The following is a 26,064-nucleotide window of genomic DNA, read 5'->3' as shown; positions in this document are numbered from 1 at the left end:
TATTAAAATATCTATTGACAGACAAACTGGTTATTTAGACATGCGTATTTGACAAATATTTTCTCAAAAATAAATGAAGTGGAACCATCAGTTCAGGGAAAACAAATGATAATATTTGGCATTAATATAATTGAGCTTTCAAGAAAATAAATTGTAATAGTTGGATAAAGATTTATCATCACTGTCATCTTGACAGCTTCCAAGTACTTAGATTCTTCTTTTTTTTTAAGGTTTTATTTATTTATTTGACAGAGAGAGAGAGAGAGAGAGAGAGAGAGAGCGCACAAGCAGGGGGAGTGGGAGAGGGAGAAGCACGCTTCCTGTGGAGCGGAGAGCCTGTTCCGGGGCTCAAACCCAGGATCTGGGATCATGACCTGAGCCAAAGGCAGACGCTTAATGACTGAGCCACCCAGGTGCCCCTACTTAGATTCTTCTGATGAGATTGGAAGTGATATTAACAAATGTGATATTTTGATAGCGTAGGATGAAATAAGTCAATATTTGGAAGATCGGCATAACTCAGTGAACCAATATTTCCAATTGACCACTGTGGGATGTTAAAATCATGCGTAGTTTAAAAGATTCACTCAAAGTGCGACATGGACCAATAGATTTTTCTGCTTTAAAAAAATTTTAATAGCTTGTCTGAGGTATAATTGACTCATAATAAGCTGCGCATTTTTACGCATGAATACACACATGAAACCGTTACAACAATCAAGATAATTAACATGAGTATAGCTCCTGACAGTTTTCTTGTACTCCTTTGCAATCACTCCCTTAGCCCCTCTCAGCCCTCCGCCCCAATTTCTGTTTTCCAGACTACCACTGACTTCTTTTTTCTCCCTAAAGATTAGTTTTCATGTCCTAGAATTTCATATAAATGGGATCATATAGTATGTACTATTTTTTTGCCCAATTTCTGTCACTGATCATAGTTATTTTGAGATTAATCCATGTTGCATTATATCAATAGTTAATTTCTTTTTATTCTGAGTAATATTCTATTGTATGGATATATCGTGAATTGTTTATTCATTTCCCTGTTGACAGACATTTTTGTTTCCAGTTTTTGCCTATTATGAACACATTTGCTATGAACATTTGTGTACAAGTCTTTGGGTAAACATATGCTTTCATTTTTTTTTAACAATTTTTATTTATTCATTTGACAGAGAGAGAGAGAGAGCACAGGCAACGGGAGCAGCAGACAGAAGGAGAGGGAGAAGCAGACTCCCCACTGAGCAGGGAGCCCAGATGTGGGGCTCTATTCCAGGACCCTGGGATCATGACCTGAGCTGAAGACTTCACCAACTGAGCCACCCAGGTACCCCTATGCTTTCATTTCTTTTGGATAAGTACCTAGGAGTGTAATGTCTGGGTCACATGTAAATATATGTTTAACTTTTTAAGAAATTGCCAAAGCATTTTCCAAAGAGGTTTACCATTTCACATTCCCATCAGTGGTTATGGGAGTTCCTTTTTAAAAAAAAATTATTATTTTTGGGGCACCTGGGTGGCTCAGTTGGTTAAGCGACTGCCTTCGGCTCAGGTCATGATCCTGGAGTCCCAGGATCGAGTCCCACATCAGGCTCCCTGCTCAGTGGGGGGTCTGCTTCTCCCTCAGACCCTCTTCCCTCTCATGCTCTCTGTCTCTCATTCTCTCTCGCTCAAATAAATAAATAAAATCTTTAAAAAAAATTTTTTAAGATTTTATTTATTTATTTGCCAGAGAGAGAGAGAGAGCAAGCGTGTTTGCACAAGCAGGGGGAGCGGCAGGCAGAGGGAGAAGCAGGCTTCGATGTGGAACTCAACCCCAAGACTGTGATCATGACCTGAGCTGAAGGCAGATGCTTAACAGACTGAGCCACCCAGGCATCCCATGGTTATGAGAATTCCAATTACTCCACATTCTCAACAACAGTTGGTATGGCTAATCTTTTTAATTTTACCATGAAGTAGGTAGGTAGTGATATTTCATTGTGGTTTTAATTTGTATTTTCTCTAATGACTCATAATGTTGAGTATCTTTTCATGTGCTTATTTTCCATTCATATGACTTTGGTGAAGTGTCTATTCAAACTTTATGCCCATTTGTCTACTGGGTTGTTTAATTTCTTCCTGTTGAGGTTTGAGAGTTTTTGGGTTTTGATTTTGTGTGTGTGTTTTTCTCTGTTTATTGAGGTATGAGAGATTTAAAAAGTATATTTTCTGGATATAAGTTCTTTATTAGATATGTGATTTGCAAATACTTTCTTCAGTTTTTGGCTGTTCTTTTCATTTTCTTAGTTACCTGAAAAGAAATACTTAATTTTGATTAAGTTCAATTTATTACTTTTTTCTTTTAAGGATAGTGCTTTAGGTATCAGACCCAAGAAATTTTGGTCTAGCCTAAGGTCACAGATATTTTTTCATTTTCTTCTAGAAGTTTTAAGTTTTATGTTTAGATCTATGATCCATTTTGTGTTTTCATTCATTCATTCATTCATGTCTATGAATACCCAAATGTTTCAGCATTATTAGTGAAAAATCTTTCCTTTTTCCACTGAATTGCCTTTGTCCTTTGTTGAAATGAACAACCTTGGCACTTTTAAAAAACTCTCTATTCAGTTTTGTCAATCTTTTTTTCTCTCTTTACACCAATACTATACTACCTGGCTTAATGTGGCTTTATAGCAAATATTGAAATCAGGTAGTGTAGTGTAATTTCTTCAAGTTTGTTCTTCAGTCTCAAAGTTATTTTGGTTGTTCTAGGTCCTTTGCGTCTCCATATAAATTTTAGAATCCTTTTGTCAATTACTAAAAAAAAAAGCCTGCTGGGATTTTGGATTGGGATTGTTTTGAATCTACAGATTAATTTGTGGGAGAATTGACATTTTTACAGTTTTGAGTCTTCTGAACTATGAACATGGTATATTTTCTGTTTGTGTCTTTTTTATTTTTATTATTTTTTAAGATTTTATTTATTTATTTGACAGAGAGAGACACAGCGAGAGAGGGAACACAAGCAGAGGGAGTGGGAGAGGGAGAAGCAGGCTTGCCTGTGGAGCAGGGAGCCCGACACGGGGCTCGATCCCAGGACTATGGGATCATGACCTGAGCCGAAGGCAGATGCTCAACGACTGAGCCACCCAGGCGCCCCTGTGTCTTTTTTTTTTAAAGATTTATTTATTTTCGGAGCACCTGGGTGGCTCGGTCGGTTAAGCGGCTGCCTTCGGCTCAGGTCATGATCCCAGGGTCCTGGGATCGAGCCCCATATCAGGCTCCTGGCTCAGCAGGAGGCCTGCTTCTCCCTCTCCCTCTGCCTCTCTCCCTGCTCATGCTCTCTCGCTCTCTCTCTGTATCTCTGTGTCTCAAAGGAATAAATAAAAAAATCTTAAAAAAAAAAAAGATTTATTTATTTTAGAGAGTGCTTGCACATTTACGAGTGGGGGAGGGGCAGAGGGACGAATCCTCAAGCAGACTCCCCTCCAAGCGGACTCAAGACCATCATCAAGACTACAGGATAGAAAAATCAATATACGGAAGTCAGTTGTATTTGTCTTCTACTAACAATGCACAGTCTGAAATTGAAATTTAAAATACCATTTAAAATAGCATCAAAAATATGAAATAGATCAGGATAACTTTGATAAAAGATATTCAAGTTGTACACTGAAAATAATATGCTGAGATAAATTTAAGAAAACACAAATATATGGGGCACCAGGATGGCTCAGTTAGTTAAGCGTGTGATTCTTGGTTTGGCTGTCATGATCTCAGGGTCATGAGATCCAGCGCCAGGTTTGTTCCATGCTCAGCGTGAAGTTGGCTTGTGATTCTCTCCCTCTTCCTCTGCCCCTCCCTCTGCTCCCATGCATGCGTGTGGACGCTCTCTCTCTCAAATAATCTTAAAAAAAAAAATACATATATATATCTTGTCAACACTACAAACAAGAAAGCTGAGTGGCTATATTGCCATCAGACAAAGTGCACTTTATTTTTTTTCAAAGTACACTTTAGAGCAAAAAGTATTACCAAGAGAAAAGAGGTTTTATAAAGTGGATCATTTATAAAATGGATCATTTCATAATGATAAAATACTTTTCATAGTCAGTTTCATTATGGATAAATTCATCTAAATAACAAAAATTATAAATGCAAGAAAGTTTATGCAAGTAACAGCAGAGTTCAAAATACATGAAGCAAAACTGATAGAACAAGCAGAATTAGAAGAATCCATAATTACAGTTAGTTCAATACTTCTCTCTTAATAATAGGATAAGTAGACAGAAAATCAGTATATTTTAAGTCCCCCAGGATTTAGAAGATTTGGACAATATCAACAAACTTGATGTGATTGATGTTTATAGAACATTTCACCCAACAACTGTCGAATACACATTCATCTTAAACGCATACTGAATATTTATCAAGATAGACCATATTCTGGGTCACAGAATAAGTCTCAATAAATTGAAAATGATTCAAATTATGCAAAGTATGTTATCTGATTATCTGATTACAATGGAATTAAATTAAAAATCAGCGACAGGAAGATGTCTGGAAAATTCAATTTTTGTAGACTAGGTAACACACTAATAACCCATGGCTCAAAAAAAAAAAATCTCTGGTGAAATTAGAAAGTATTTTGAAATGAAGGAAAATGAAAACATATTAAAATGTGTGAGGTGGGGTGCCTGGGTGGCTCAGTTGGTTAAGCGACTGCCTTCGGCTCAGGTCATGATCCCAGAGTCCCAGGATGAAGTCCCGCCTCAGGCTCCTTCCTGCTCAGCAGGGAGTCTGCTTCTCCCTCTGACCCTGCCCCCCTCATGCGCGCGCGCTCTTTCTCTCTCTCTCTCAAATAAATAAAAAATCTTTAAGAAAATAAAATGTGTAAGACATAAAGAAATACTCTGAGGAACACATCCCACCCAATGCCTATATTACAAAAGAAACGTCTATAATCAGTGATCTCAGTCTCTAAGTTAAAAAACTAGCAAATAATGAAAAAATTTGAAAATTAAGGAAAAAAAAGTAGAAGAGAGGAAATAAACCTGAGCAGAAATCAATGAAATAGGAAACAAAAACAATAAAGAAAACCTATGAAAGCAAGAGTGCTTTGAGGGATTTGAGATCAGTAAAGTTGATAAGTCTCTTGCCAGAATGATCAGGAAAAAATAAAGATGACACAAATTACCAATTTCAGAAATGAGAAATTCTTCTGTAGGTATTAAAAGGAAAATAATACTGTTAAAAGATTGACATTAACAAATCCCAACAACTTAAGATATTTTCATAACCATTAAAGCTCACTACAGAACAAATATTAAATATTTGTTGAATTCGGGAATGTTAAGATATTATTAAAAGCAGGGTGCTGAGTCCAGGCTTCACACAGAGACAAATAAGGCATTTTCAATCCCAAGCGGCTTTCATTTACTGGAGGAGTAAAAAAAAAACAAAAACAAAGCTTAATACAGATCCGGTGCTGAGGAGCGAGGGAAAACTGGGTCAGAGAAAGCTTCTCTGGGGAGGAGTCATTCAGCGGAGACAAGAAAAAGCCGTTAAAATATGGGTATCAGAAAAAGAGCCGCTGTGCGTCATATCAGGTGGTAGGTAGCCCAGAGGAGCCCTCCGCGACCGGGCCTCTGCCGAACGCCTAGTCCTCCCTGTCTCAGAGGTGTCCCATCTCTTTCCCCACTCGCGCTCACTGGCGCTACGCGTCCACCTCCGGCCAAACCGGGACTGCAGCAGTGTGCGCCTGCGCACTCAAGCAAAGTGCTCGCTGGAGGGGGCGAGGCGGCTGCCGGAAGTGTGACCTCTCGCTCCCTGCTCGCTCTTCCCATCCGGGGTCGTGGAGGTCTTCCGGGTGTTCCTGACAGGGTTTTCTACGCCGTTTTTTCGGCGAATTTTTGGTCTTCCGCTTCTTGCTACCGCCCCGAGCCTTCCGCACGCTTGCTAGCCCTGTCTTTTCTTGTGTCGCTCCTCCCCGGCCGCCGAGCCCGGGGTTTAGATTGCAATCGGGATCCGGAGCCAGGCCTAGCCCTTCCGCAGGCCACTACTTGCTTTGGCTGGGGCGAAAGCTACAACCGTGCACGCCGGACTCTCGCTGCTCGGGCCTTGGAGCTCCTGGGCGAGCAGTGCCGGTAGGCCCTGCTTAGCCCTTCCCCAAGGACACCTGTGAGTTAGGGGGGTTTCGGAAAAGGACGCAACCGTGTAGGCCCAGGTCGGGGGCGGGGCTCGGGGAACTTTTCCCGAAACCTCACTGTTATGTTTGCGTGGGAAGTTCCGGCAATATTTCTTAGACGTCCCAGACTTATGGGCGGCCCCCAGGCTGCAGCACTTTTTGAAGAATCTTAGGACCAGTTACTTTTTCCACTCGTTTCCCTTCCTCGCACCCGGTTCTCAGTCTAGGACCATAAGAGGAAGACTGTCTTGGGACCCCTGCATGGTGTTTCAAAGGGTGGTGAAAAACTAAGGTAAATATCTGGATTAATAATTTAAAATTTAAGACTTTGTATTAAATGGGCTTCAGTTCTTCATTTTACAGTAAAGTGCACAGTTCAGGACTGTGTCAGATTGTTGTACCCTTTTCTTCCCGTTAAGCCTTTGTAGTTAGACTCCTTGTCTCTTTAGGCCAGAACACGATGGGGTTTATGTGTCTCATAATATCTGGAATATCCAAATACCCCGTCTTGTTTTCTCTCTTTTAGCTCTTTGTTTAAAATAGTAGTTCTTTATTTAGATTGCGGATACCAGTAGGAAACAAAGAGAAACTAAAACTCAAGCTAAATCGGAACTTGTTAACAGATATGTGGTATGTGATTTTGTGAGGAAAGATCATAACTGAACACTAAATCTGTGTTTGTATTACCGGTAACATACTATTTTTGTAAATACTGTCTTGTATGGTGTTTTACTACAGGTTTTTAATATGTACAGCCAAAAGGCTCATAGTAGCTAGCCAATAATGGTAATATTATTTTGTTGGTATGTTAGCCCCAGTTATGTCTAATCTGGAAATGCTCCATAATATAGACTTTATGTGAAACAGGCTATTTATCAATCATTTAAGAAATGTCCCTTTCAAACCACATGACATTATTTTTTAACTCTTGGATGGAATCTAATTCTTAATAAAAAGGAATGTCCTTTTCAAAACCTTCAGGTAGTTTTGACAGTGGATGAGCAGGATTTAGGAATTGGGCTTTTTGGATGGTGGAGAAAAGAAGTGAGTTTAGGATATCAAAGACATTTGGACAAAGTGGACAGATAACTTGATTTAGTTGCCACAGTTCTGTCTTTTGGCTTTTATCCTAGGGAGATTCTGCTTTCCAGGAAATCCTGTTGAAGGAATTATATAATCTTGAAAGTTCTCTTAATTGGTTGGAGGAGAGATCAGGTTTAGGACAGAAAATTCCAGGTTGTGAGTTACAGGAGCAAATACTGTATCAGTAGGAATTACTTTGCAAACTACCCTTAATACAGCTTTGTCTTTTATGTATGATTATTTACAAATAAACCTGTATAATATCCCATTGTGTCAACCTTAGTCAAGAAGCAACTTTTAAGATTTTTTCCTGACAAGAATCAATGCAACAGTTTTAAAACACACCAAAAATTCCTAGATTATCCTATTTTATAGTCATGTACATATTGAGAAACCGGTAACTTTCAAGCTAAGAAAAACGGGATATCACCAATATCTGGATTGTATTTATTTATCATGCAATTCTTATACCTGCTACCACAGTTAATGTGGAATAGTGTTTTATGTAGATCATCCAGTAGACTTAGTGAAGAAGCCTTTCATTCGGAATATAAAGAAAAATATTTAAAATTTGATAGATGTCTCCTTAATGCTGCAGTGGTAATAGGTTTGCTGGATTTTATACTCTAAAACTCTATATTCTGGGGACGCCTGGGTGGCTCAGTCAGTTAAGTGTCTGCCTTTGGCTGGGGTCATGATTCCGGGGTCCTGGGATCGAGTCTCGCATCGGGCTCCTTGCTTGCCTGCTTCTCCCTCTGCCTCTGCTGCTCCCCCCTGCTTGTGCTCTCTCTCTCTCAGATAAATAAATAAAATCTTAAAAAAAAAAAAAATAGAACTCTATATTCTGTTTAAAAGATGATCCCTTGTATTGTTTATGATAGATTATTATTTTTGGATTCTTTCTTTTTTTTGGATTATTTTAGATTATTCTTATCTTCATCAATATCACTGTTGAAAGGTATTAGAAAAAATATTAGAAGGAAGAACTGAAATTCATAGACTTTTGTTTTACTTCCTCATCGTCATGCAGGATGCCTATGTTGTGGGGCACTGAATGCCATTCCCATAGGAATGATCTTACTGTGAGGGCTGGCCTAGTTAAGAGCTAGACTTGAGGGCCAAGATTCATAATGAGGAGAACCTGACAGATACTTTATTGTGGAGGGCCTGCAAAAGCTTCGATGCTTATCTGGGAATTTGGGATAGGCTGAACTAGATACCTGCCCTAAGGTAAACTTGGCTAAGTAATCATTGTAAGCTCTTAAGCCTTGGATAATTTGGTCATTAGCTTTGTTGAGTACTACTGGGCCACAAGACACCTTTTGACTTACTCTTAGTTTGGATCTTAACATGTCTTGGGATAGAAATAAGGTGAAGTCTGGGCTGTCATATCGTTTGGGGTCTTCAAGTCTGAGTGCATGTGTATGGGACTTTATTTGGGTCCAGAGGAAAAACACAAGCATATAATTTATAGATGTAAACAAAGGGTCTCGAATTTTAACTATGAACTGATTTCAATAAATCTGAAAATAGGACATTTTAATTTTAGCTTTTCTGAATATAAATTCCTTCCCTTGTTTGATCGGATCTATAGTATCTGTATTCCAACAAAATGAAATACCAAGAAAAATTCATTATGATGAATTATATTTAAGGTCATTTTCTCATGAATCTTATGATAGGAATTATGTTTATGGGAGTTTGGGACAGGGAAGCAGAATAAAGAAGGCCAAGAAAGAAAAGAGCATGAACCTGGGCAAAAGGTAGAGCAAGTCTTTAGTTGCTTGTCTTTAATCTTGCTTTCTGTGATTGAGTGTGCTTTTAATAAAGGATTGTCTGGAATCCTGCTTGGTTCAAGATAATTTCCATTTCCTCTGAGCAGTGAAAATCAGTACAGCTTAGCAATTATGATAGGATTGATTTTTTTTTTTAAATCTCCTATAGTAAGAGGTATAGACCTTTGAAAAGAGTTGGTAAATTCTTGTTTTCTGAAGGTAACACCTTGTCTCTCATTCACATTAGGGAGTTGGGCACTTGGGATGAGATCTGATGGTGGCCCAAGATTCTTGTTCACAATCCATTTTGAAGCCTAGACTGGTGAATCTCATTATCTGTGGCCAGCCTCGGGAATTTAAATTTTACAAAATTGAAAAAAAAAACCAACAAAATTTGTATGAGTGATTTATTAGTTTCTTCCCAGATCTTTGTCTTTTTCTCTCCTATTTTCTCCTGCTCCAATTTTTCCAACCATCTGGTCTCAATACCCAGAGGCAGTTACATTTTTTTAAGCTGCTTAAGTGTTATTTTCCTCTGTTCTAAAAAAAAAAAAAAAAGCTTAAAAAATTTCTATAGCCAGTTTTTAAAATTGACATCTGCTGAAAATGAGGACTTAGCACCTTTATGTACCCTTTCTTATCATTAAATTGTGATGTATATGAACATGTAACTGTATATAATGTGTATGTAATCCTTAAATATAATATGTAATAAATGATATATAATAAATTTATTATAATTTTTGTTTAAACTAGTATTTTTAATGTTTGTGTTATTGTGAGAACCAAATAGGTAATGATTATATTTTCTTTTTTATATGACTTTTTGAGTTTTGTTTGTTTGTTTAGTAATTTCTTTTTAACCTGCTACTTTTCTGTTTCTATGATTATTTCTGCTCTGTTAGCAGAACTCCTCTCGGTGGTCAGATACATCAGGAAATCTTTCAGTAAAGTTTTAAGTTTTTTTCTCCTTGGCTATCTTCTTGAAACACTTTATCTTCTTGGCTCTAATTTAAGCTGGTAGCTTCCCTTCACCATCATCCTAGGGTATTTACTTTGTCTCTGCCCTACAGCAGATCTCCCTTTTCCTAGATCCCAGGTTTTGTTTTGTTTTTTGATACCTTACATGTCTGAACATGTTTTTATTCTACCTTGCCTTGATATTATACCTGGGTATGGAATTACTGCTTGAGAGCATTTCCTTCAGAGACTTGAAGGCACTGACTTCATTGTCTTATGGTTTCCTCTGTTGCTATTAGGGAGTTTAAAGACATTTTGATTGTCAGCCCTTTTATAACATTTTCCTCTTCTGTAATATTTCATAAGCCTCTTTTTCGTGATATTCCGAAATTGACCATACCTTGATGCATATATATATTTTTAATGGACTTTGTACTCATTAGGTCCTTTAATTCTCAGGATTGGTTTTCTTCAGTCCTGGACATTTTCTTGTGTTATTTATTTGATAATTTCCTTCTCTGTGTTTTCTCTCTTCTACAGGAACTTCTGTTATGTTGCATGTTGGACCATATAATTTGATTCTCTTTTATTTTTTCTCTTACTGTCCTGCCTCCTTTCTACCCTCACCCATTTTTCCTTTTTCTTCTAAGAGATTTCCTCAGTGTTACCTTTTAAGTTTTTACTCAGTATTTCTGCTTTCAATTTTGTAATTTCCAAGAGCCTTTTTTGCTTTTAAGTATATTCTTTTTTTTTTTTAAGATTTATTTACTTATTGGAGAGAGAGAGAGAGGAATGTGTGAGCAGGGGGAGGGGCAGAGGAAGAGAGAAGCAGACTCTGTGCTGAGTGGGGAGGCTGATGGCAGGGCTTGATCTCAGGACCCTGTGATCACAACCTGAGCTGAAATCAAGAGTTGGATGCTCAACTGACTGAGCCACCCAGGTGCCCTGAAAACAGCATATTCTTGTTTTATGTATGCAGTTTTTTAAATTAATTTTTTTTTCACTTTTAATTTGTTCTTGGCATTGTTTTTGTTTATTCCTTGATCTTTTTTTCTGACAGTGATCTGTGGATGTTTATTTTACATGAGAGGTACTAGAAATCTAATCACAAAAAGCAAGCTCTGTTTGTATGGGTGGGCAACTCAGTAGTAGGCTTCACTGTAGTTTGCTAGCAAGCTTAACTTCTCCTTGGTGGAAAACTGTTACTATATTATAGGTTCTTTGGTTACCATATTATATAGTTTCTTTCTCAGTTATTCTGTAGATGAGTTTTCTTATTTTTTTTTTTAGATTTTATTTATTTATTTATTTGAGAAAGCGAGAATGAGAGAGAGAGAGAGAGCACATGAGAGGGGGGAGGGTCAGAGGGAGAAGCACACTCCCCGCTGAGCAGGGAGCCCGATGCGGGACTCGATCCCAGGACTCCAGGATCATGACCCGAACTGAAGGCAGTTGCCGAACCAACTGAGCCACCCAGGCGCCCTGAGTTTTCTTATTGACTCATGGGAGATGGGCTGGGGATCCTATTTTCACTTTGTTGATTTTACTTAATACTTGTTTTCAGTTTGTTACCTTAACCTATTCTTTGTAAGTTTACAGCCTTTTGGGATCAGTCATTGCAAAGTATAAATATCTAGTCTCTTGCCTGGGTCAGTGAATGGTTCTGATTGCTTTGTACAGTAGCCCCCCCCCCATCCTCAGAGGAGATAGTCCAAGACCCCCAGGGGATGGCTAAAACTGGGTACTACCGAACCCTATATATATATGTGTGTGTATATATATACACACACATATATATATACACACACACTGTTTTTTTTCCTATATATACAACCTATGATAAAGTTTAATTTATAAATTAAGCACAACTAATAAGAAAATAGAAACAATAATCTACTGTAATAAAGGTTTTATGAATGTTGTCTCTCAGAATGTCTTATACTGTATTCACCTTTCTTGTGATGATGATATAGGTGATAAAATGATGAGATGAAGTGAGGTGAATGATGTGTGTATGTGACGTATTGTTAGGCTACTATTGACCTGATGATATGTCAGAAGGAGGATCATCTGCTTCTGGGCTGCAGTTGACCACAGATAACTGAAACCACAGAAAATGAAATTGTGGATAAGGGGGGGACTACTGTGTATAAATTTTCCCCATTGCCGTGGAACAAGCTCTTTTACTGGACATCCTTTATATAAGTTATTTAGACTTTGAAGTGAATCTCAGAATTTTAGAGTTATTAGGCAGTACAGATTCCTTCCCTTGTTTGAGCAGATCTCTAAGAAGATCTGTAAGATCTATATCCTAGGAATCGGGTTGTCATATTATGGCTTACACCTTTGAATAAATTAGATTGGGTATAAACATAAGAGTCTGTATGGCTTCATTAAATGTCTGTATTGGGTGGTTTCTGTTTTATCAGAGTATATGGTGATAACTTGATTTCTGAAAGATGTGTTGATATTAGGGTAAATTCATCAGAAATTAGAAACTTGCATATATTTTACTATCATTTGAATAATATTTTTAGATTTAAAATTCATTATTAGCAAAAAATAAAAAAAGTAAAGTTAAAAAAAATTCATTATTAGCAAGTTTTTTGTTACCTGTAGTGGGACTTAGAAATCTGTTTAAGCTTTTGAAATAACTTTGCAAATGAAATTCATAACTTGGTAACTAATTGCTTTAAATAGTAGATACTAGTTAGGGTTCAATATTTTTAAGATATAATAATTTGTTTTTTAAAACTATTCTAGGTAGAAGAATACATGTTCACTTTTAGTGAACAAGAGCATGTTCCCAAACTCAATTTTGGGTCGCCCGCCTTTCACCCCAAACCATCAACAACATAATAACTTCTTCGCCCTGTCACCAACTCTTTATTCACACCAGCAGCTTATAGATGCACAGTTCAACTTTCAGAATACAGAGTAAGTATGGTGATACTTTGGTCCATATCATTTATAAATTTTGTTTTCTACTTGACACAAACCCTTTTTATATGAAACATTTGAAGTTAAAATGTCATTGTCTTGTGTTCTTTTGATCAGTGAAATATATTTAGTTCTTATGAAATTGGTTTTTTGTTTTTAAGGTAAAAATGTTTACTACTACTGTTTTTTATCTGTTTTTGGTAGCTTGTCAAGAGCTGTGTCTTTACAGCAGTTGACATATGGAAATGTCAGTCCAATACAGACCTCAACATCTCCGTTATTTCGAGGAAGGAAGTAAGTACTTCTTAATTATTTTAAAAGAAGAGTTGGCATGTCTCAGAACTGTAGATCACTGTTTCCTGTATTAAGATTGGGTGGGTACTATGCCCTAAGTTTTATTTTCTGGAACCTGTGTGATCAGTCCTATCAGAGAATTTTAAAACTTCTATATATTTAAAAAAGTTTAGGGATATTTTTGTTGATTTATTCCTGACACAGCAAATTTTAGATGGAATGAAGCTATATTTCTTCAGAATATTACTTTGAATTGAGATATTAACTAAATGAGATGGTTTTCTGTATTAGTTTGCTAGAGCTACTGTAACAAAGTACATCAGCAACAGAAATTTATTTTCTCACAATTCTGGAGGCCAGAGGTCCAAAAGATCAAGGTGTTGGCAGGTTTGGTGTCTTCTGAGGCCTCCCTGCTTGGCTTGTAGATGGCTGCCTTCTCTGTGTCCTACATGGTCATTCCTCTGTCTGTGTTTTCTGTGTCCTAATCTCCTCTTCTTCTAAGGACACTAGTCATATTGGATTAGGGCTCATTTTAATGACACCATTATAATTTTTTAAAGGCCAAATGTCCAAAACCACATTTTGAGGTACTGGGAATTAGGGCTTAACTATAAGAACTTTGAGAGTACACAGTTCAGCCCATAAATACCTTTTTTCTAGTAAAGTTTACTATTTGATTTATCTAAATCTTATACAGGTAAGGTTCCTTAATAAGTATTCGTAAAAATTTCTGCATGACTTAAAGCTTTCTACAGAGAAATGAGAGTCAATTAATTTTAACCAGTTAAAAGTAATGGGTGTATTACAAAGTAATTATAATAGAACTTTAGAGATGATTATTAAAATAAAATTTGGCAGTACTTGTAAGATATTACTGTTTAAAGCCTATGTAAATATTCCATAACTTTACATCCAATTAAAAATAACACTAGCTAAGAATTATTTATTTATTTGTTTGTTTGTCAGTGAGTGAGAGAGAGCATGCAAGCAGGGGGAGTGGTAGGCAGAGGGAGAAGCAGTCTCCCCGCTGAGCAGGAAGCGTGATATGGGGCTCAGTCCCAGGACCCTGGGATCGTGAACTGAGCCGAAGGCAGACTCTTAACCGACTGAGCCACCCGGGCGTCCGCCCCCCCTTTTTTTTTTTTTTTGATTTATTGATGACTCATGTAATTGGCATTGTTCTTAGGACTTTACAAATAATTTGATTAAGTTTCACAGCACTCTATGAGGTATGTTATTCCTCTTCTGTTGAGAAAGATGAGGCACACAGAGGTTAAGTAACTAGTTATTCGGGTGGAAGCGCAATTGGGATTTGAACCCAGGCGGTCTGGCTCTAGATCCTCTACTTAGAAGCACTGTGAGTTCTTCAGAGTTGTTGTGGAAAGCTATATAATGATGCTAAAAGTATTGACTTTATTCAGATTTTAATTTTTTTGAAGTTGTCTGGATAGCTAACTTGTGAATCACAAACGAAAACAAATTCCATTGGCTCATAGTTACACATATTTTAAAAACTAAAATTGGCATTCTCAATAGAACCTATTTAGCATATAAAGCTAAATCATTTTTATATTAAAAGATATTAAATATACTCTTGTTAGCATTGTATACCCACTTATTTTGTGGATCAAGGAGTGAGGAATTGGGGTGATCCTAAAGGAGTGTTGTAATGAAAACCTTCAGGTGGCTATGACCCATAGAATTTTAGAGCTTAAAAGCAATCAGACCATTTCCCACGGCCTAAATTATTATCTGTATGAACAACTTAATGTATCAATGAAGTATTTTTTTAAACAAATAATTATTTTTAATTATTTCCTTTTGCTTTATTATTTTGAAAATTTTCTGCCTCCAGAAAAATTTAAAGAATAGTACAATAAAACCCTGTATGCTGTTTACCTAGATTCATTAAAGTTGTGCTATATTTATTGTTTTTTTTGGCCTCTTTTTCTCTTTACCCCTACTTTTTTTCCAAACTTTTTCTATGAAAAAGTTGTAGACATCACTTCATTCTACCCCAAAGCACATTAGTGTGTTCCTCCTAAGAACCAAGGATCTTCTCCTATATAACCAAAATGCATTTGTCATGCCCAAGAAATTTAACATTAATACATTACTGTTACCTGAAATGCAGTTAGTTTTCATATTTCTTTGGTTGTTCATTGTCTTTATAGCTTTTTAATATGATCTTTCCAACTGATGAGCCAGAACATAGGTGGACTTAAAGAGCCTTTTTTTATATATATATATAAATAAATTTACTTATTATTATTTTTTAAGATTTTATTTTTAATCTCTACACCCAATGTGGGGCTCGAACTCACAACGTAGAGATCAGGAGTCACATGCTCTACTGACAGCCAGGTGCCCCTTTAAGAGCCTTTTAAAATATATAACTCTCAGTTCACTTAATCTTATTCTCCCTATGTTAGAATTTGGGTTTTTATTGTTAGTGTTTCTATGAATAGAAGTTTTCCTACAAAGTTTTCACTGGTGAGATAAAACATTGGGGGTAGTTCAAATGTAGGTGACTAACCCTGATGTACATATGTAGTTTTTTTTTAATATGCATTATTACTATTTGTTTTTCCTAAGGTGTTTTTCTAAGGCATCTTTTGTGCTCACGATGAATATTTTAAGATTCATATAGAGCTAATAATGTGGCCTTGCTGTCATTATTGGTATTATTTATATATTTTTAATTGTTTTCTGTTTGTTATTAGAAAGTTATATCTTTAATCACTAAGGTATATTGCTTGTTTTCAGGAGATTAAGCGATGAAAAAAACCTTCCTCTTGACGGTAAACGGCAGCGTTTCCATTCACCCCACCAAGAGCCAACTATAGTTAACCACATAGTGCCTTTATCAGGTGAAAGAAGATACTCAATGCCGCCATTGTTTCATACACACTATGTACCAGATATAGTCAGATGTGTTCCACCTTTTCGAGAAATACCATTTTTAGAACCTAGAGAAATCACACTGCCTGAGGCCAAAGATAAGGTAATAATAATGTAGATTTTAGTTTTACCTTTTGGGAAGTTAATATAATGTATTAAAAATATCAGAAATACCTAATGTTTTGGATTAAGTAGAATATGCCTTTTTTGCTGTTTAAACTACTTAACAGTTTTCTGTCTAAATTTGATTTTTTAAATTTTTTGTTAGCTGTTCTTTTATTTAAGTGCAGCTTTCATATCAGGAAATCAGATTTTCTCTGATTCATAAAAATCTGGATTAGGGCTCAGAACATTTGATTTCTTAGTTTAGAGAACTCTGTTGTTACTTTTATTACAGAGAAACACATATTTATGTGGTTATTGTAATAAAGTGTCAAAAAGCATTTTCTCTTGGGATATTTGTGTTTGTCATGAGGTTTTTGAATATCAAAAATAGAAAATCCAGGAGTCACTGAGAAACTAATACATTCAGAGTGATAACAATGAAGAGAAAGATTTATCTAGCAATATTATTTGTGAAAAGCATTTCAAATAAATGAAATGAAGCTGTTAAATAATTTTTGAAAAATGACATTGTCATCATTGGGGAACAATGAGTTATTTAACCACTAACATTAGAAGCATATCCATCCCCCCCAACCAAAAAAATTCTAGGTAATTTAGAAGAGTTTATAATGTAAATATCTGCATTCTCTTGGCTTGTCTATGGCTTATATTTGCTGTTTTTGCATTTTCAAAGCTGCTCCATTTTTAAGAAATACGACATTTGTAGGCTGAGGGGAATGATCCTGAAGAGTGTAGTGACTTTGTTTTACTCATCTTTGGGTTCCTGGCAACCAGCATAGATCTGGAATATAGTGAGTGTGCAGAAAATGTTGGGTCAAAAAAAGAACGCTTGCTTCATTCTTTAGTTGTGCTGCTTTTTATTCCTTTATCATTCTTTTTTTTCTTTGAGATAGAACTATCATAAATTTCATTCTTTTTAAGTGTATGATTCAGTGGTTTTTAGTATATTTGCAAAGTTCTGCAGCCATCACCACTATCTAATTCTAGTATGTTTTCATCATCCCCAGGAGAAATCTTGTACCCAGTAGCAGTCCCTTCCCCATCCCTAACCTTCCCATGCTGCCCCCCTGCCCTTGGCAACCACCAGTTGATTTTTTATCTCTATGGATTTGCTTATTTTGGACATTTCATATAAATGGAATCATACATTGTGTTTTCTTGCTTTTTTTCACTTAGCATATTTTCAAGGTTCATCCATGCATGTGGCATGTGTCACTTCTTTGTCTCCTTTTACAGTTAAATAATATTCCATTGTATTGATATATCCTGTTTTGTTAATGTATTCATCAGTTGATCAACTTTGGGGCTGTTTCTGCTCTTTGACTATACTGAATAATGCTACTCTGAAAATCTGTGTACAAGTTTTTGTGTGGACATATTTTCATTTCTCTTGGGTATATATATCTAGAAGTGAAATTGCTGGGTTATGTGGTAACTCTGTAACTTTTTGAGGAACTGTCGAAGTGTTTTCTAAAGTGGCTACACCATTTTACATTCTCACCAACAGTGTATGAGTGTTCCAATCTCTCTCCATCCTTGCCAGCACTCATTATTGTCTGTTTTTTTGATTATAGCCATCCTGGTGGGTATGAAATGGTATCTCATTGTGATTTTGAGTTCCATTTTGCTAATGATTAATGATGTTGGTCATCTTTTCATTTGCAGGTTGGCCATTTGTGTATCTTCTTTGGAAAACTGTTCAGATCTTTTGCCCATTTTTAATTGGGTTATTTATTTTTTATTGTTGAGTTGTAAGAGTTCTTTATAATTCTCAATATTAGACCTTTATCAGATTTATGATTTGCAAATATATTCTCCCATTCTGTGGTTTGTCTTTTTCCTTTCTTGATGGTGTGTTTCTTTGAGACACAAAAGCTTTTCATTTTAATGAAGTCCAATTTATCTGTTTTTCTTTGGTTGCTGGAGCTTTTGGTGTCATATATGAGAAACCATTGCCTATCCAGTGTCACAAAGATTAATGTCTGTGTGTTACTCTGAGAATTTTATAGTTTTAGCTCTTAGATATAGGTCTTTGGTCCATTTTGAGTTAATTTTTATATGATATGAAGTAGAGGTCCAACTTCATTCTTTTGCTGTTAGTCCAGTTGTCCCAGCACTATTTATTAAAAAGATTCTGTCATTTTTTTTGTTATTATGAAGTAGGAAAGCAGTTAGGTGAAAACGGCAGGAGGGAGGAAGAGGCAAAGTAAAATGGGAAAAGACTAACTTGAGAAGTTTTGGTACTGTTCCCCCTCCTCCCTCCCAGCCCCCCATTCTTTCTCCTTTCTTTGCTTTCTCGTTTTAAAGAAACTCTTGTAATACTATAATGTGAAAGCCTGTGGTGTAAATCAAATCCGACCAATTCTTTGAGTGAACATTAAGAATCTTTTACTATATGTGGGTTTTTAATGTATGTATGCAGGCTCATTTTTTATGGAATTTATAAGTATTGAAGCTTTCTATATTTTTGCATGTATTTATATGTTTAATAGTTAACTATTAGAACTAACTAAATAACTGCTAGTTCTGCATATAGACTAAATATATGTTGAGTCTCAGTAAATTTAATAACATAATTTATATCAGTATGTATCATCTAGTAAAGTATGGTTCCATATCAATAACTTTGCTTAATAACATAGGAAAAGATTCTCTTAAATCTTACGTTTTTGGAGTAAGCATTTATTTCAGAAACATAAAGATATATTTTGTTGTTAAGCCAATTTCTTTGAGTGCTACTCTCTACTTGCCTAGTTGTAGGGGAAAGAAGGCAAGCGATTAGTTCTGTGTTCATTCTTTAAGCGAGCACTTTTAAAGAAAACTAACATTTATTGATGTCTTTTCTCTTCTAGGCATTCTACATATGTTATGTCATTTAGTCTTTTCAACAACCCCATGACATGGATATTACCCTAATTTTACTGAGGCTCAGAAAGCTAAATAACTTGCTCAAGGTCACAGCTAGTAAGTGACACAACTGAGATTTGACCCTTGTCTCTGATAATACAAAGAGGAGGAACTTAAGATGCTTAAAATCAAGGGTAGGGAGATGACATTCTTAGAATTGACTGTAACACCAGGTAATCTGTGACAGTAGTAGCTAATACTAATAAGTATCTTTCTTTGCCAGCAGTGTGTTCAATGATTTGTATTGTTTACCTCTGTTTACCTCTGCTACAGTGTGAAGTGAATGGGAGCTTCAGTGTGAAATAAAAATGGGGTAGTGGTTTCAGGCCTTGAATGCGCAGTAGAATGCCACTGAAGGTTTTTGAGTAGAGGAATAGCACAATCAGATTGGCATTTTGGAGAAGATGGTTCTTGTGATATAGTGAAGTTGAGCTTGGAATAAGGAGGGCCTGGAAGATGGATTATTATTACCTTGAAGGCTGTTAAATTCACTCAGATGAGACGTGCTGAAGCTTTCAGTTATGGCATATGGTAGTGAGAAAGATGTGAGAGACCATGCATAAGGAAAATTGGTAGAATGTGTGGAATCATTGAATATAGGGAAGAGAGAGAGAGAGGCATTTGTGGCTCCAATGATTTGATTTTGGACTACTAACAGAGATAAGGAATATAGATTTGGGGTATATAAATTAATTGAGGAACTAGTCAAGAACTATTTGGAACCATGGTAAGATCTGTAATTTTTGTGCACTTGAGAAAGCTTGTATTCTGAATATTGCTCACTAAGAATATAGGGCTATGGGAAAATAGAGCTGGAGTAGGCTACTCAAAATTTAAACAATTTTGTAACCAGAACACTATCAAGAGTAGTAACTGATGCCTTGGGAAATAACTTGGTCAGACCAGTAGGCGGCTTCGTATGGCTGGATGCTGCTGCAGGGGATATTAAAGATATACAAAATAGAGTTGGGATACTGCCTTGTGGTGGACATTGAGACAAGGCAGTTAAAAGTGGAGCTCTGAGTCAGTGAGGCTGCTGTTATAGACACAGAGGGAAATACATCAGCAGAGAGCTGTCTGAGGCTGACGGGATGCTTTATTGAGTGGGAACCGTCAATATAGTGGGAACCCAAATAGGTGGGAACTTATTTTTAGTTGTGTTAGATCTATAAGGACTCCTACTGTGCAGCAGCCAAACTGAGGAATTCTTTTTCTTTCTCATGAAGGTTATGATGTAGAATTTCAGCTCCGTGTTCAAATTAACTAACATGTTGAATTGATACCATTCACCTACTTATCAATTGTCTATAAGCTAATTGGTATTGTAGAAAAATATGTTGTAGTTGAATTGGCAGTATATATTTCAGAAGCAAAGCAGGGCCAGAGATACAAATTCTGAAGTCTCCTGTAATGAAACTCTTGGGAGTAGACTAGATTCTGTTTTTATTTATTATTCAACAAATACTTGTGAGTGCTGTTATCTATGTGCTACAATGTTGTACCACAGTGTTGTGCTAAATATACATGGTCACGGTCTCTTTACCATATACACACAGTATAGTGAGAGGGAGAACCGTTAAAGAATGGCCATTCAAATCACAGTTTTATTTATATATTTGTAAGTTCAGTGAAGGAAAATTGCAGTTCTGAGAGAGTGTTTTTGAGGTCAGGGAAGGTCTAGAGGAGGTAATGTTTTAGCTGAGATCTGAAGGATGAGTAGGGGTTAACTAGGGAAAGAGTGGTGGGGTTGGAGAGAATGCTTCAGAGAGAAGGAACAGTATCTTTGAAGGTCCTACTGTAGAAAGGAACATGGAGTATGCAAGAACTGAAAGGAGGCCAAGGTGGCTAGAGTTTGGTTGATGAGGGGAAAGTGGCTGAAGTATGGTAGGAGAAGTGGGGCGAGGGCCAAACACTAGTATGTTACTTTGGTGTTCAGCCTAAGAGCAGTGATATACCATGCAGGGTGTTTTTTAGGCAGGGAAGAGAGAGAAGTTAAAATTATTTTGACTTCACTGTGGAATTTGAACAAGGATAGATGTAGGAAGTTATTGTATTCTATTCTAGGTAAAAGGTAGTGGTGCCTTGAATTATGCAGTGTTGGTAGTTAAGATGAAGAGAAATTATTGGATTTAAGCTGTATTTGGGAATTGGAATTGATAGGATTTGGTGATTTGATTAGATTATGTCACCTATTAGGCCTCTTGACTCTTGACATTTTGGAGCAACTTTCTTTAAGGTGGAGAGGCTGTCTTGTGCATCTTAGAATGTCTAGCTGCATTTCTGGCTTTAACTCACTAGATGCCACCAATCCTGTTAAGAGAAACAAAAGTCAACAGACATTGCCAAATGTCCCCTGGGTGGGGGTGGGGGGCTGGGGGTGGCTGGTGGGAGTGGGGTGGGGGTGGGTGGGTGCAGAATTGCCTCTGGTTGAGAACCACTAGATTAGAGAAGAAGGTACTGAGGATTACTTTAAGTTTCGGTCTTCTACATGGATTCATGGTAGGATCATTCACTGAGATGGAACAAAATGGAAAAGGAACAATATGTTTGTGTGTGTTTAATAGGAATTGGAGGATAAACAGGGGCCACATGAAGTCTGTGGACATGTTGTCTTTATCGTACATTTGAAACATCAAATTAGATATTAGAGATGATAGTTTAATATTATAGATCTGAAATTCACAGGAAAGATACTGACCAGAAATGTACATTTGATAATCATTGGCATATAGATGGTAATTGAAACCAAGACGGTGGATATGATTGTTCAGGGAGAGAAGAGAGCCTGGATTCAAGACTGAAATAGTTTGTGGGAAGAATGGGAAAACAGAAATGGAAACTAAAAGTATATACAACTGTTTTTGGGAAGTTTGGCTGTAAAGGGGAGGAGCTAAAGATTTGAAGTTGGAACAAAGGTTTTTTTTTTAATTTTTAAGGTTGGAGAAAGTTTAACCACATATAAACGTTTATGGGAAAGATTTAGTGGAAAGAGAGGAGATTGACTACTCTGCAAAGAAAAAAACAATCATCATAAGTTTCTTCAGAAGGTAGAAAGGGCATGGATCCTGCTTATAGGTGGAGTGATTGGCTTTAGAGAAGAGAAAAGCTTTTTGGAATTGGGAGGATAGGGGAGGATTGGTGTAGATAACGAGGAAGTTTGTAGATATGATAGGGAGTTCCCATAGTTGAGTGGCTCCTTCCTGTTTTCATTCTGGGTTATTGTGCAAGGTTATCTATTAAGAGTGGGGAGAATGAAGTGGGATGTCCAAGGTTTGAGGATAGTGGAGAAGGTTTGAAATAGCATTGACTGAGTGCAGTAAATGAAGCTGTGAAATAGAGAAATATAAATAGAGAAATAGAATGGAGAAGACTTGAAACAGTACTTGCTGTATAGTGTAGAAGACCGACCTAAGATTGGTAATAATGAATTTATTGTAATTAATAATATATCAGTCAGCTGGCTCAGCCAGCACCAAGGAAAGATTTTGTTAGTAAAAGTTTTAATCACTTTGAAAATTCATATTCTTCGTTTTGAAACCTGAAGACTTAAGTTTTTGAAAATGAATACGCTCTGAATTTACTTTTTTCCCTCCATTTTAAAATCTTTTGTGTTTTTCAAGTTGCTGTATTAACAAACAACTCTTTAAGTAAAACATCTGAATTACCTTTCTGAATTAACTTTTATTTCACTCTAGCTTTTAGGTGAATATATGGTTGCCTGGACAAAAAAGAGGCTGTAGAGGAATCAAGAGTTAACCAAGCTCCTGAATTCTATCTATTATAACTGTTCTTTGGAAATTCTGGTTAGTTTGAAGATATTAATTGAATTGAAGTAATTGATTTTGAATTTTTAGTTGAGATGAGGTTAGGCTGAGGTTTTCGTGGTATTGATTATAAAATAAAAGTGATTATGAGTGAATTACTCAAGATATCTTGTATAATGTTTAATTTTGGAAAGGAGAAAATTTTATGGATCCTCTTGGCGCCCTTGGAGGAACAGTTTAGGGACGGTTATAGATCTCTTAGAGGCTCTGTCTTTAAAAAGTTTTCTTTTAAATTTCATCATTGCTCTTAGAAACAAATTTAAAAAGGGAATATTTGTAAAGTGTTAGCTCACTGAATTTCGAATACAGTTGGCCCTTGAACATCACAGTGATTAGGGGCACCAACCTCCTATGCAGTTGAAAATCCTTGTATAAATTTTGACACCCAAAAAAATTCTTCTAAGAGTCTACTGTATGTTACATGTATTATATACTGTATTCTTAAAGTAAGCTGGACAACAAATGTTAAAATCATACAAAAGAGAAAATACACTTATAGTACTATACTGCATTCATTGGAAAAAGTCTAAGTGGACCTGTGCAATTCAAACCTGTGTTAATCAAAGGTCAACTGTAGTTAAAATGTGTATGCCCACATCTCCTACCTACCTCTTTTTTCCAGCCTTATTGAGGTATGATGACAAAAATTGTATGTATTTAAGTTGTACACTATAATGTCTATAAATTGTGAAATGACTACCACAATCAAGCTAATGTCCTTCATCTCACACGGTTACCATAGTTTTTTGTGGTAATATCTTAGATATTACCTAAGATCTATGCTCCTAGCAAATTTCAAGTACATAATGTATTATTATTAAAGTCACCATATTGTACATTATTTCTGGAATTATCTTATAACTGCAAGTTTGTATGCTTTGACCAACATCACCCCATTTCCCCCATACCTCCCAGCTCCTGATAATCACTGTTCTACTTTCTGCTTATTTATTTAACTTTTTAAGATTTAAGATTTAAAGTAAGTGAGATCATGCAGTATTTTACTTTTATGTGTAGCTTATTTCATTTAGCATAATGTCTTCCAGGTTTGTCCATGTTGCAAATGGCAGAATTTCCTTCTTTTGTAAGGCCAAATAATATTCCATTGTGTGTGTATATGTGTGGGTATGTATATGTGTATATATGTGTATATGAATGTGTGTGTGTGTGTGTGTGTGTATGTGTGTGTGTATGCCACATTTTCTTTATCCATTCATCCATTGACAGACATTTAGGATGTTTCCATATCTTGGCTATTGTGTTTAATGCTGTAGTGAACATGGAAGTGCAGATACCTCTTTGAGATAATGACTTTATTTCTTTTGAATATATACCCAGAAGTGGAATTGCTGGATCATATGGTGGTTCTATTTTTAATTTTTTGAGGAGCCTCCATACTGTTTTCCAGTAAGGTGGTAACAATTTACATTTTCACCAACAGTGTATAAGAGTTTCCTTTTCCTCTACATCCTGGCCAACACTTGTTACCTTTAACTTTTTGATAATAGCCTTTTAACAAGTGTGAGATGATATCTCATTATGTATTTGATTTGCATTTCTCTGATGATTAGTAATGTTGAACATCTTTTCAGGTACCTGTTGGCATTTGTGTATCTTCTTTGGATTCCAAATGTTTGTTCAGGTCCTTTGCCCATTTTTAAATTGGATTATTGATTGATTGCTGCTGAGTCATATGAATTTCTTATATATTTTGGATATTAACTCCTTATTGGATCTTTCATTTGCGAATATATTCTCCCATTTTGTAGGTTCCTTTTTCAATTTGTTGACTGTGCAGCAATTTCTTTAGCTGTGCAGAAATTTTTTAGTTTGATGTAGTCCCACTTGTTGATTTTAGCTTTTGTTGCCTGTGCTTTTAGTGTCAGGTCCAAAAAAATCATTGCAAGACCACTGTCAAGGACCTTTTACCCTATGTTTTCTAAAGAGTTTTACAGTGTCAGGTCTTACTTTTAAATCTTTTTTTTTTTTTTTAAGATTTTATTTATTTTCTTTTAAATCTTTAATCCACTTTGAGTTGATTTTTGTGTTTGGTGTAAGATAAGGGTCCAGTTTCATTCTTTCACATGTAATTTCCAGTTTGCCCAACATTGTTGAGGAATATCCTTTTCGTATAGTCTGTCCTATTGCATAGTTTTGGCACCTTTGTCAAAGATAAGTTAACCGTGTACATATGAGTTTATTTCTGGGCTCTGTAGTGGTCTGTGTGTCTGCTTTTATGCCAGTACCATACTATTTTGAATACCATACCTTTGTAATATAATTTGAAATCAGAAGTGTGATGTTTCCATTGTTATTCTTGCTCAAGATTGCTATAGCTTTTCTGGGTTATTTGTGGTTCCATGGGACTTTTACCAGTGCTTTTTCTATTTCTGTGAAAAATGCCATTAGAGTTTTGATAGGGTTTGCATTAAATCTATAGATTGACTTGGACTTTTTAAACAGTTTTAGTTCTTCCAGTCCATGAATGTGGGATATCTTTCCATTTATTTGTTGTCTTTAATTTCTTTTGTCAATATTTTATAGTTTTCATTGTAGAGCTCTTTCACCTCCTTGGTTAAATTTGTTCCTAGGGCTCTATCTTTATAATGTACGTGTCAGAAAAGTTTTGAAAGCTACTGAGATGTATTTTTCTGTAGAAAATCTAGGCCAGGACTGTACACAGTAGGTCCTCAAGTGAAAGCTTGTTTTGTTTTGTTTTTCCATTCTCCTTTTATTTCTTGGTCAAGTTCAATAATAATGTATGCCTAAAAGCAATCAGACTTAAGGGAAAGAAATCAGAATTCAAAGTGCCAAATCAGTGTTTTATAAATTAAGAAGACTCTACTCCACACAAAAACGTAATAATTTAACACAAAAACAAGGATTGTGTTTCTGGCATGACATTTTCCTGATTCTGTTTTATTTTAGTCAATTTTAAGAGAAAGGGAATTTAGCATCAGTAATGAATTTAAACTTTTATTATATATCTATCTTTATTTTTCCAGAGTTATGTATGTAACAAAGATTATGGCAATCTTTGTTGCCTGAGGGGAGCGAGCAGGAGAGAGCCTGAGGAATTGATAGT

At 36.1% G+C, this 26,064-nt stretch overlaps 1 protein-coding gene across 4 annotated transcripts in view; it reads left to right on the top strand.

Annotated features, from left to right (window-relative positions):
* The first annotated feature begins 1,196 nt into the window (after positions 1-1,196).
* The window catches only part of TENT2 (terminal nucleotidyltransferase 2), a 71,550-nt gene continuing 46,682 nt past the window's right edge, over positions 1,197-26,064 (top strand). For 2 of the 4 annotated variants that reach the window (XM_025892669.2, XM_025892666.2), the window contains exons 1-4: positions 5,720-6,461; positions 12,751-12,924; positions 13,132-13,221; positions 15,988-16,225. In XM_025892669.2, the coding sequence (XP_025748454.1) occupies positions 12,788-12,924; positions 13,132-13,221; positions 15,988-16,225 (465 nt within the window). In that variant the 5' untranslated portion in view covers positions 5,720-6,461; positions 12,751-12,787. Of the gene's footprint in view, positions 1,328-5,719; positions 6,462-12,750; positions 12,925-13,131; positions 13,222-15,987; positions 16,226-26,064 lie in introns of those variants that run through there. The other 2 variants (XM_025892667.2, XM_073905279.1) reach the window with 2 other exon arrangements.

This window comes from Callorhinus ursinus, unplaced genomic scaffold (genome assembly GCF_003265705.2).
Source record: "Callorhinus ursinus isolate GAN/ISIS: 27379988/994484 unplaced genomic scaffold, GSC_fseal_2.0 scaffold23, whole genome shotgun sequence".
Lineage (NCBI taxonomy): Eukaryota > Metazoa > Chordata > Mammalia > Carnivora > Otariidae > Callorhinus > Callorhinus ursinus.
The sequence above is the reverse complement of the archived record's forward strand: the minus strand, read 5'-3'. Positions and strand labels throughout refer to the sequence as shown.